This window comes from Periophthalmus magnuspinnatus, chromosome 1 (assembly GCF_009829125.3).
Source record: "Periophthalmus magnuspinnatus isolate fPerMag1 chromosome 1, fPerMag1.2.pri, whole genome shotgun sequence".
Lineage (NCBI taxonomy): Eukaryota > Metazoa > Chordata > Actinopteri > Gobiiformes > Gobiidae > Periophthalmus > Periophthalmus magnuspinnatus.
This window is the reverse complement of record NC_047126.1, coordinates 15,161,616-15,174,850: the sequence shown is the minus strand read 5'-3', so window position 1 is coordinate 15,174,850 and position 13,235 is coordinate 15,161,616. Positions and strand designations below refer to the sequence as shown.

General features: G+C 37.6%; 1 protein-coding gene across 1 annotated transcript; it reads left to right on the top strand.

The window, feature by feature from the left end:
- Positions 1–357: 357 nt before the first annotated feature.
- Positions 358–11,774, top strand: LOC117373135 (multidrug and toxin extrusion protein 1-like). Its single transcript, XM_055224768.1, has 16 exons — positions 358–803; positions 1,188–1,289; positions 1,364–1,432; positions 1,949–2,097; positions 2,523–2,565; positions 2,665–2,709; positions 7,029–7,126; positions 7,700–7,797; positions 8,038–8,219; positions 8,298–8,406; positions 8,493–8,568; positions 8,650–8,719; positions 9,149–9,281; positions 9,407–9,501; positions 9,968–10,019; positions 10,088–11,774. The coding sequence occupies exons 1-16, from the start codon at positions 645–647 to the stop codon at positions 10,297–10,299; spliced, it is 1,692 nt and encodes a 563-aa protein (XP_055080743.1). The 5' UTR covers positions 358–644; the 3' UTR covers positions 10,300–11,774.
- The last annotated feature ends 1,461 nt before the right edge of the window (positions 11,775–13,235 follow it).

Genomic DNA, 13,235 nt, shown 5'->3' with positions numbered 1-13,235 from the left:
TCAGTCGTTAATCAGTGCTAGTGCAGCCTCTGCAACTCAGTGAGTGAATTCTCGAGGTTCACATGAGAATGTGAATGGCCTGAGAGTGAGGCCGGTTAAGGTATTGGGAACATTTCTGATTGTAGTAATTTTTTAACCCAATTAAAAATATATGTTTGAGGCTACATGTACAGCTAATATAAAACCAAAACATTTTTTTTTTAATTACATTGTATTTCATTAGGATTGTCTCCATTATATTCAAGTGTATTTTTGAAATAATTTGGCTCTATACGTGACAGTTTTATATTTTTCTCTCAGCATTATTATGTAGTGACTTGTTTGTCCACTTGGGGGAGTTCTACAGTTAGGCTGGCTGCAGAAGTGACATGGTGCCATGGCTCTATTAATGGTGCCTAAAACGAATTCATTACGCCAATTAGATACAGGATTAAAATGACAGTACAAGTGGACGAGGCGGGATAAGGTTAAGAGTCCAAATGTAATGTAAAACTTTCATTTCCTCCTTCTGCCCTTTCTTACGTCAGTCCGATCGGCTCAAATCACGAGCCTCTTCGAGTGTTGTTTTCGCGCGGAGCTCTTAAGGTAGTTCCTGTGTTAAGTTTGTCCGCTTCACTGGGCAGTATCTATTTCTATTTCACGGTATGGCTAGATCAGATGTCCGGTATACAGAAGGAGCAGCTGAATGCATCGCAGGTGATCAGAAAGGCTACTGCGGTTGTGGCTCACAGAGGATCACTTCCTGTGCCCCCCTGAACTACCGCCAGGAGGCGCTACAACTCCTCAAACTAGCGGGGCCTGTGGTAAGACAGCTGTCTATGTCAATATCAGACATTTTGGCCTACTTTGTAACTTTCATTTTAAGTCTAAGGTTTATTTGTCTCAAATATGCGAAATGTTGGAAATACCTTATTTATGCATGAAAACATGACATAATGAAAACCTTATAATACACTTTTCTTACATTTATGTGAGTAAACTGCAGACGTTTTAAACTGATTTTCAATTTACCTGCAGCGTCTCGCCTTAAATGAAATAGTAATAATACATTTTTAGGTGCAGATTGGACAATGTTGTTTCCACATATATCTAGAGAAAACAAAGTTTTCATATGAAGAGTTTTTTTGCCAATCCAGTTAGGTAATAACAATTGTATACCATTTTTAAATCATATTCCTCTTTTGCAGGTGATTTCACAGATGATGGTTTTCTTGATCAGTATCATCAGCGTGGTGTTCTGTGGTCATCTTGGAAAAACTGAGCTTGCTGCTGTCTCACTAGCGGCTGCTGTAAGGATATATTGTTCTCTAACTTCTCTTTTTCCCTTATCTGAGTTCCTAGGCTAATTCTTGTCTAAATCCAGGTGGTCAACGTCAGTGGAGTCTCCATTGGCACTGGTTTGTCTGCAACTTGTGACACACTTATATCCCAGGTAAATTAACAAAATTATGAGCCCTGCTGTTGCATACGTCTATTTTTCAAACCTTGTTAAATAGGTGAGGCTATGAAATACATGTAAATAATGAAAAACATCTACAAAAAAACTCACATCTGAAAGTGCAGAAGGAGAGTCTTAAGTTGTACATTACAGTAATAAAAATGAAGTAGTGGCATTAAAAATCTATTGCTATTTTCATTTCATCTTATAAAATATTCCTTTTTGTTTTGTTTTCTTAGCCACTGTATAGTGTTAATCTACTCTCCTATTACAATATTAGTCATGTATTAGGTGCACTATGTAGCCTTTCTGGTTGGTGTCCACCACCTGCCTGAGATGTTATTCCAGGTCCATCTTAGTGTGCGTGAAGTCACCGCTCCACTGATCTGTAACTTCCATGTCAAAGTAATAACATTCTCATGGCATTAGGCATCAGCAGGCATCAGACTCTCCACCTAAAAAATTACAAACTACATCTTTAATTAAGCTTATAATACATATTTTTCACAGACGTTTGGTAGCGGTAACCTGAAGCGTGTGGGAGTGATACTTCAGAGAGGAGTTCTGATTTTGTTACTGGCCTGTTTCCCATGTTGGGCCGTCCTGGTCAACACTGAGCCCCTCCTGCTCGCTGTCAAACAGAGTCCGGAGGTTGCCAGGTCAGCCCATGTTTGAAGAACATTACATAACAACAAGCTTCCTCATGATACCCCAGTGCCTGCTAAGTCAGAGGTGGAAGAAGTATTTCTAAACTGTAGTGAAAATATCACATAATAACATGTTTATAGAGTGCAAGGTTTACTACTATACTATTATTAAAATATTTATATTTGACTATTTATATCAAAACAGATCTTACAACTTCCCTACTGACCAATTGCATAGCGAGGATCCTTGCTAGAGTTTATCCTGATCTTTGTATTAGTTTGTATAATTTAGTTTCTGTGCTGCAGGGTTTAATAAGGTACCATGGATCAGTTACACAGGCATCCACTACTGCCCAGTATTCATACAAACCTCATATGATTACCCACAAGAGCTCAATGAACATTATTAATGTTTTTCATATCTTTCTATTGCAAAGTCTTTCACAGTTGTATGTGGAGATCTTCATGCCTGCTCTACCGGTGAGTTTATTGTTGTTCTTTAATGAATGTGAAGCACTTATTTTTGTGTTCACTTGCTTGGTTAATAGCTGATTAATGTACCGTTTTTTATCTTGGCAGGCTGCATTTATGTACCAACTGCAAGGGAAGTACCTTCAAAATCAGGTATTACCTAACACATATTTACCCCCATATTGAACATTCTATAGACAGGCCTCTAGAATTTGATTATGTTCAAGTTTCATATGGAAAGCCGGTGCCAATATGGGGCATACGTTAAAGAAAATCTTAAGCAGAAAAACAAATCCACAAATGTTGGACGCTGTTGTTTTTCATAGATAGAGATAGGTTGGTAACTTTATTTATACCTGCAGTTAGAATGAGTTTTCAGCTGGAGTTGGTTTCCATACATACGTGCAAGTCACAAAATAACCAATACAGACATAAAATCATAGAAAATATGAAAGTGCCCCACAGTGCTGATCAAAACATGATAAAGCAATAAAGGTAAGGCAAGTTTATTTATATATCAAATTCATACACAAACTAATTCAAAGTGCTTTACAGAATAAGAAAGACATTAAGATCACTATACAACAATTCAAAACATAAATAATTATCATAAAACTAACATTAAAACAGAAGAATGCTGAATAAAAACCTTTCAGTCATATGCTCAGCTAAACAGAACTGTTTTGAGCCTGGATTTAAACATTGTCAAAGTAGAGGCCTGTCTCACATCTTCAGGAAGACTGTTTCAGGTTTTAGCTGCGTAAAACTGAAACGTTGATTCCCCATGTTTATTTCTGACTCTGGGCACCAGCAGGAGGCCGGTCCCTGAAGTCCTCAGAGTGTGAGATGGTTCATATGGCACCAACATGTCAGAGATGTACTTTGGTCCTAAACCATGGTGAGACTGGTACACAAGCAGAGTTGCTTTAAAGTCTATTCTCTGAGCCACAGGAAGCCAGTGCAGAGACCTGAGCACAGGATTTATGTGGTCATACTTCCTAGTTCAAGTTCAAGGATGTATTGCAGCTGTCTTACTGCTCTTTTGGAGAGGTCAGTGAGTGTTAGAGTAGTCTAACCTAATGGAGATAAGTGAATTAATAAGTTTCTCCAAGTCTGGTTTAGACAGTATACCTTTGATTTTTGCAGTATTTTTAGATGGTAAAAAGGTGCAGAAGTAGACTTAAAAGCAGACAGTTTTGTGTAGTTACAGGAGCAAAGTTAGTCAGCTTTAAGTGTCTAGGTGGCTGCAGGGTTGTTATTTGTGTTGTGAAATTGATGGAGTTTTTAATGCCCTGAACCTTGTCATTAAAGAATACTGCAAACTCATTGCAGTTGGGTGTGGAAATTAGTTCTAACTGCCCTGACCGAGTCATTATTCCTCCATTCTGCTTATCTTTAACCATTTTAAGCTTCATCGGGGCAGTGGTGTCCAGAACATTCAACATCGTTGAACAGCCATGTGTTCAGCTGAAACAGCTGGGTAATTTTCTTCATCTTCCTTCTGTCTATGCTGGGAAGAGGTCCACTGATGAATGTCTTAACCTCCACTTTATCAAACTCCTCGAATAATTTAATGAAATCTCTTTTCAAGATTTCAGTCTGTTCCATTATGGTGTCAACTGCACCCACTCCTCAGTGTGTGTTACTTCATTTGGCAGGAGTTTTGTAATCTCAGAACCAGTCCAACTGAGATAGGAGGAAGCTTGCATTCCTCTGTCACTTCTCTGATAGCACTGTCTCCAACTTGACATTTGGTACAAATCGCCTGTTTGCCTGTGCTCTTTTGCCAATGTCATTGCTCTTATGTTGTGACAAAAATCCATTTTCTGTTTGTATGTTCCCATCAGTTTGTGATGGTGGTAAAAAAAAAAAAAGCTGTATTTTGGGTGATGTAACAATATTAGCATTTTCTTTTATCACTTGTTGTGTTGGCTTGGGTTTTTGTCTTTACAAAGTTTTGGAAAAGACACAGTATCACTCTGGTTTAAGTTGAAAATAGCAGTTTTTATCCTCTTCTCTGAAAGGAACAGTGGGTTGCTTACCACATCTAGGGCCGGCCCTAGCCTTTAAGGGGCCCTAAGATGAATTTGCCCTCTGGGGCCCGCGCCACTTCAGTGCCACATATTCATATTTGACAACATTAAGACAATATCACAGCCAGTTGTTAAAAGACTGAATATTCTAGTGGCTTACAACAGTAGCCACAAGTATAACAGTACAAAATCATGTAAGAAAGGGGTTTCTGCTAGAGAAATTTTTAAATCCTGGTGCATTTTAATGTGTTCCAGTTGACTAAAGTGAGCTTACATTTATCAATTATTTATGTCATAAAATGCAGAATTGGATAGAGTAGCCAAATGATGTACTTACGCAAGAGTACACTTACTTCAAAATCATATCACTCAAGAAGTACAAAGTAGTGATCCAAGTTAAGAGTAGCATAAGAGAAACAGCCTGGACATAATCATGATCATTTGGAAGGACTGAACATTAAATAAGAGAAGATTTTAAGAGCACATCATTTTTATGTTTATTGACAGGATTTGGATGCTGCGATTTCACCGAAATGCGCATATTAATGAGTAGGGATGCACTTGTCAATGGGCTGCCAATACCACTGTAACTGTGCTGCCTCTTGTTGATGTGACCATAAAGATGCACATTGTTCTGCACATTAAGCACAGCTATAATAACATGTGACTGTCACATGGAATATACAAATATTTAGGACTCTAAAGGTTTTTATAGTTCACAGAGGACACCAGCGCAGTGCTTGTGTTTACAATAGTAGCATGCTAATATTGCTAAGTGGCGCTAGCGATTTTTTTTATTTGTGCTGCATTGTAACTTATTATAATTGACAAACACATTTAGCGACTGAATGGAGCGGGTTTAGAGCTTTTAAAAGAGGTAGAGCATGTCCATAAGAGTCAAAGTGTGACCGTGGTAAAAAAATAACACAACAGTCACTGCTAAGCTAACAGTGGCGCGTTAGCAGTTAGCACGGAGCTCCGTCAGCAAAGAGGAAGTGGAAATATTAAAGCCAGATGCTTACATAAACAAATTATATTGGAATTATACCAAACTGCAATAAATTCAGTAGATAAGATAAGAATTCTAAGATGAAAAAGTAGGCTATATTACAAAAAGCTTATGAAAGTGTTTGATTACAGTGGTAAATCTAATTACTGACAGCCATGTAAAAATACTGTTTCCAGACATCATTTTTACTCAGTATCGGCGAGTACTGAAAATGAAGTACTCGTACTCGGTTTTGCCGTGCATCGGTGCGTCCCTATATGAGCATTCACAGCACATTCAGGAGTGTTCACAGGTTGTTCTTTGGTCCAGCAGATGTAACAGAGGTTTCTGCCATAATCAACGTTGTTAATCTGACACAGGAGCAGTGACGCTTTAACTACACTCACATCATTCATAGTTTAGACCACAAAGGATGAACCTCAACCAAAAAACAGCCAGTGTAATAACCGACTCACCTGCTGTCCTCTGCCGCTCTGAGGTGTGTCCTGTCTGCACAATTATACACGTCCAGCCTAACAGTTTTGTCTGCAGGTCCAATGGTGTAAAGTGGGACATATTTCGAGTCCGTTCTGATAAGCCCCTCTTTCTCCTAAACAATCTTCCTCTGGGCTCTTCATACATTGTCCTGTACTTTAGATAAACGTAACTTCACTAACTTTTCGTCTTTTATTTTGTAAAACACTCGTTCAAATGTCCCTCTGCTGCCTCAGTGCACCCAGAGGCACCTGGAGGCGAGGGGTCCTTCACACCGGTGTAAATTGTAGCTGTCCACACCACTGCCTGATTAAAAAAAAAATAGGCGGCACATATTTACCTACTGGAAATAAAACATGCCTAATCGGTTTATTTGGATATTTAGACTAGTATAAACACCCGAGCGCCATTTAGTTTTCAGAAAAACACTTCCCAATGATTATTTTCAATATAAATGTATGGGCTCTTGGGGGCCCTCTGGTGGCCATGGGGCCCTAAGCAGCTGTTTAGTCTGCTCATAGGCTGGGCCGGTCCTGGCCACTGGAAGTCACTGGTAGCGTTCAGTGAAGTGGCTGGCTCGTCAGATAACTTGTAAAAATGTTAAAATAGTTTAAACATTAACTAAGTTGCATAAAGAAATCATAACTAGACAGCTTTTGTAGCACTGGAAGAGCTAAAATGATTAAACAGCTATGTAAAGAAAGAAGCAGCAGGAGCAAGCAAGGATAGCGTCTGCAAAAGAGGTCATGACTGAAAACATGTCAAAGATGTCAATAACCATAAAGACGACCAAAACATCTGCAATCTATCCATGGGTTTTAGAGTGTTAAAAAAAAATCACTGTTCCTAAAGCATCTCACAATCCAAAAAAATGCCTGTATAGTGAAAAGTACTCAAATGGATATAATAATAATAATTAACAGGAAGTTGAAACCCATTAAAATTGTGGTTTACAGGGAATAATGTGGCCGCAGGTCGTAACTGGGGCAATTGGAAACATATTCAATATCATCATCAACTATATCTTCCTTCATCTTCTGGAGCTGGGTGTAGCGTGAGTATTCAGAACACAAAAACAATATTTTATCACTTTACTAAATTACATCAAAGTGACATTAACAACAAACTGACAACACATTTGTAAGTGCAAAGTCTTCCTTGTTGGTACTCTTGTTTATTGGTCTACTAATAGGTGAATTTGTTCGTCTATAAGGCCCTAATGGTAGAGCTGGGCAATTTGACAAAAGAAGAATTGGATTTTTATTATTATTATTATTTTTGCATTAACACAATTACATTAAATGCTAAATTGCTTCCCTGAACATAAACAAAATACACTTTCAGTCAGTGCCTTTGTAACACAAAAATAGTCAATTTTCCTCTTCCACAAGCCATTACTGAAAGAAAACACCTTTATCATTGACAATTAGAAATAACTGAAACTCCATCTCAATTAAAGCTTGATTGCACAGCCTTATGAGAGCGGAGAGCTGGGTCATATAGCCTGCCTTTCTTTCAGCTCAAGTCTATCTATAGTATTGGCCCTATGAATTAGAGACATGGTTTAAAATCCATAATTAATCTTTTTTCAATATGTTTCTTTATGTTGTTTTTGAAATTGCTGAAGTGGATCTGCGGTTGCTAATGCTATCTCACAGTACATTCTGGCTCTGCTGCTGTTTGCTTACATTATATGGAAGGGACTGCACAAAGCTACATGGGGAGGTCAGTTGTATTTTGTATGTACTGCCACAATATTAAAATACACAATACTTGATTTTGTTAATAAGGAAAATAATGACAATTTTTACTTTAGACAATACAATGTATTTTCAACACAAAATAGTTTGCAATAACTTAGTCTGGATTTAGTTTTTGTATCTGGGATATTTTTGACAACCCTGTTTTCAGTAATTATAATAATATATTCTTCATTCTTCATACTACCTCTTTTTCACTCCACAGGCTGGTCCATGGACTGTCTTCAAGAGTGGGGTCTGTTTATTCGTTTGGCCATCCCCAGCATGCTCATGATCTGTTTGTCCTGGTGGATTTTTGAGGCCGGAGGATTTCTAGCCGGGATCATTAGCGAGAATGAACTTGGGGCACATTCCATTGTATACCAACTTATCATAGTGGCTTACATGGTGTGTCTTTTCAAAACAAATGTATTTTTAAGATATTGCAAACATTATGTATAAACACAAAACATTTTTTCCTGTCAGGTCCCTCTTGGTTTCTCTGTAGCAGCGAGTGTACGAGTTGGAAATGCTCTCGGCGCAGGAAACGTGGAACAAGCCAAGTTGTCCTGCAAGGTCCCTATCATCTGTGCATGTGAGAACTACCATATGTATTCACTAAATACATGCGGCACAGGTGAAAAGTTGGTTTATATTGTATTATTTTTTTCTGCTATACAGTTATATGTGCCTGTTTCGTTGGAGGTAGTCTCAGCCTTGCCCGTTGTGTCATTGGATACATATTTACCACAGAGCAGTGAGTACTTACAGTCAACTGTATATGTTATGTTTTATCATATCATATTCACTTTCTGGATATTTTTGTTTTTTTACTTAGCGACATTATTCAGAGGGTATCCGAAGTCATGGTTTTATTTGTTTTCATGCACATTGGGGATGCTATAGCGGTAAGAATCTTTGAATATTTGTCCATTTTTTTTTGCTAGTTACAGTTTTATTCTCATTGTTCGCTGTGTGATGATGTGATCATTTCAGATGGGGGCACGTGTTTTTTCTATTGTTCGCATTGTGTTTTAATATAATTTTTAGTAGTCACTAGGTCCTTAAAAACAACCAAAATCTGCATGTAACAGTAAGTTTACATGCCCCCCATCTCCGTGAAATATTATAGACCTAAAGAATGTTATGACGCCATCTGAAACCCAGCAATTCTTATATTGTATATATAAGATATACATTACATTATTCTAGAGCCGCTGTGTTCAAGTAATTTCCTTTATACATCAATAAAGTTTGTTTAAATAGGACATTTTTATTTTATTTATTTTATTTTATTATTTTTTGTTTAAGGTGTACATTCATTTTCTTGTCTCCAGGGTGTGGCTGCTGGCATACTGAGAGGGGCAGGGAAGCAGCTGATTGGTGCTCTGTGTAATCTGGTGGCCTTGTATTTGATTGGCTTTCCCATTGGTGTGTCTTTAATGTTCGCAGCCAAGATGGGCATTATGGGTAAGATCAATCCTAATGCAAAATGCGTCATTGCTGCACTGTGCAGTATTCACTCAGCTTTAACTTTGAGCTTTTCTAATTCATTAGGATGTGTCTACATTTTTATTGTTTCATTTTGCAAACAGGGCTGTGGACCGGAATGACCATCTGTGTCTGCCTACAGTGCACTGTTTTCTGCACAATTTTATACAAACTTAATTGGACAAAAGCTGCTAAAGAGGTTTGCATGTTTCATTTTGTTATTTTATGTAAATTCCTTCAGTAATACATACATCCATGGAAATCAAACTACTGTTTAAATTCAAAGACATGACCTATCTGTGTCCCCAGATATGAGGTAGACCAGATCCAGACTTAAACCAGTTGAAAAAAAAAAACTAAAACCTTAAAGGGCTCTTAGGCTTTTATTTGAATTCTCATCTAAACCCCAGAAGCCAATCAATAATCCATGCCAGGTAGAGCAGCCTCTAGCTCAGTGAATGAATTCGGGCATTTCACTTGAGGCATATTTATACAGAGATCTTGAGTCTGTTGTCATTGTGCACTTGCAGCCCATATTGTGATTGTAGTTCCTTTTTTCATTAGTTCCTTTTTCACCAGTAAAAGTGCAGGCCATATATCCTTAATTTAGGGAAAACCCTACAAAGTGTTTTAAAATAAAACCAGGGTTGCATTTCTTTGTGCAGGCATTTGAAAGATCTGGCATCCAGATCAAAAAAGAACAATGGAACACAGAAGGTACCAAGCCTTTGTCCACTTAATTTATGAATGTTTTAGTAATATTTATTCTATTTTTTTAACCACAGGCCCAAATTTGATCCATATGGGGGTGGGCACTGAGAGTGCAGAGGAGACAGAGGAGGAGCCTTCCCAGAATCAGAAGTTTACCACCACAGTGGGAGACATTCTGCCAAAGAGGGCGCTAGTTGTACGGCGATCACTCACATTGATGCTCATGATAGTTATCCTGATCTGTGGGATCACTGCCAGCGAACTGCTAGTAACTTTATTCAACTGATTAACTCGTGTGTGTTGGCGGTTGGAGCGTCAGAGAATATATCATACAACATATACTCTCATTTAAAGACTTGTGGACGCGCAAATTCGTCTCCGTTCAATCAGTTCATAGATGTAGTTTATTGATAGTTTCTTTACTTCTTTACAGCTGAAGCTTCATATAAAACCATATTAAAGCAGTAAAGGTTATTGTATTTGAACATATGATTGCGGCGCTCAGTTCACTTCATTCGCGCTGCAGAACTTCTACTCGCGCGTCAATGGCCTTTGGTTTGCGCGTAAATCACTCGCCTTTTGGCTAACTACACTGAACTGACAACATTGTTTACGGTTCCAGTTTGTTAACTAGGTCTATTGAATTAGCTACACTACGTGTGAACTGTGCCTGAATCATATTTTGTCTAGTTCTTTTTTAGGGGCCTGAACAGTGCATCTATGCAGCGTGACTCTACAAACAAAAGGCTTTAATGGTGATGGAGAAAAAGCCCAAGAGATGGCGCTATTGTACAACTTTAGAAAATTGCTAAAATAAATACAGCTTGCCTCGTTTTGACAATTCTAGGAAGTACTCTTTCTTCAAATAAAATTTTAAATGTGTGTCATCTTGCCCCTCAAATGTGATATAATCCAGAAATGTAATTCCCATAGTTTCACCGCAAGGGGCGCTGCGAACCGTGAAGGTAGACCAGCCAAATGCAAAACCAAAATCTTAATTTCTTGCTTAACTGATTGACTGACTTAATTTTGGCTGATGTATTTTATTTATTTGTATTACTGAACAGTGAACATAATAAGCTCAGACTATTTACTAGCGTTCCTGCCTCTATTTTTTTCCTGTAATTCTCTTAAACTGTAAGAGGTGCAGCTATTTAATTATTGCATTAGTATTATTAATGTTTATCTATTTATGTATTTATTTAGATACATTTATTGCTACGGATAGTGCAATGTGCCTTCAATTACATTTAAAATGTATATTTGCTGTTCATTTAATATTATTGCTCCGGGTACTTTAAGTTACTCATCTTTTTATTTATTTATTTCTTATTTATTTATTTATTTATCTTTATTTATACAGGGGAACCCAATAAGAGCACCCGGGCTCTCTTTTTCATGGGTGCCCTGTTAAAATAAAAAATACATTACAAGCCGAATAAAGCAAACAAGACCATATAAAACAGCAAAAAACAGGTGCAGATGTGTGTATAAAAGTTAGTTATCAGATTATTAAATTGCGATTGTGGCACCAACGTGTCCAGTTTTGCTTTTCTTTGAAGTATCTTCCATTTTTGTGAAGCAAAACAGCTAAAAGTCCTCTTTCCCGCTTTCTGGTGCTGCTAGTCCTGAGACTTATACAGTCATGTGATCTGATATTTAATGTTCCAGTATCAATGATTAAGAAGCAGGTGAGGTATTCTGCCCTGAAGGTGCACAATAAATACCAGCAATATCCTTTTTTTTTATTTTTTACAACAAATAGTCTACCACCTAAGATAATATTTGACTTTCTAAGTACCACAACTTTAATGTGGATAGTTTTTTTGGGTGTTGTGGAATTTCTAATGGTCAAAAAGTCTTAAAGATATGAAAATAAACAGAGAAGTTGTCTTGAATCAAAGGTCTGGTTTATTGAATCAACTGTGCACAATTGTCAAAGAGCTGTGTCCCTAACGGTGTCGTCTCGCCCTCAGCTGACAAATGTAAACAATACAGAGTATTTATACCACCAAAACAATCTTGCCAGTTTGGTCTAATCGAAGCGGCTTTGACGCCAGACACAAAAGACATAACAACATAACAGATAGTATTATGAAGGTTAGGTCAAAATGATCCATAATAATACAAATAAAGATTTATGCTAAAGAATGCCATAACATGGGTCAGCTCCTTTTGGGACTGTAGGCACATTTTCTCTCATTCCCGGTACTCCTGCTTTGTTGTTGTTGTTTTTGTTTTGTTTTTTGTTTTTTACAGTAATAACTATAATCAATAATCAATAATAATAAAATAACGTGTAGGTATGTCCTTTGAGGCAATAAATAAAGATACACTTGGGCGACAGTGGCTCAGTGGTTAGAGTGTTGGTCCCCCAACCCGTCCCGCTCGGACCAAGTTTTGTCGTTGTGTCCTTATGCAAGACACTTCACCCACATTGCCTAGTATGAAAGTGGTGTGTGTGCGAATGATAGGTGGTGGTCGGAGGGGCCGATGGCGCAGATTGGCAGCCTCGCTTCAATCAGCTACAGTAGTAGCTTACCATCACCAAGTGTGGAAATGAATGAATAATGACTATAGTGTAGGGCTTTGAGAGGCTTTGAAAAAGCGCATTACAAGTGTAAGCCATTATTATTATGTAACTCAAAAAGGTGATGAACTATAGGCCTACATTGGTTCAAATCACAATCTAAAAACAAACAAAAACAACATACATGGAACAGGAAATGTATTTAAACCAAAATACCTGAATGATTTGAATCATTTTATTTGCTCTATTTTGACATTTTGGTTTTGATTATTTTTTCTTTTCAATTCAAGATTGAATAGGGATTTACCTTTCTTAAATTTGACTTTGTGGGTTGTTTTTACCCAACATAAATACATTAAAACAACACACTGAAGTTTTGAGAGTATTTTTCTGAGCTATAATTATTATTATTTTTTTTACAAATTATGATGTATATAAATAATACAGTGCCAGTAGTATTTACAGAATACTGGCTTTTTCTGGAGAGCTATGACTTATGTGCTATTTGCAGAGTGATTCATGGAAGAGACACCCATAAACCAGGACATCATGATTGGATAACCGGCACGTGCGTAAGACCTCCCCTCCAGTTAGCTGCACAGCATCTTAAGTGTGTCTTTTTTACTTTTTTTTGCGTCTTACCTCCTGGTTGCTCAAATTGCCATGTGTTAGGCTACAAGCAGCGTCGGTAA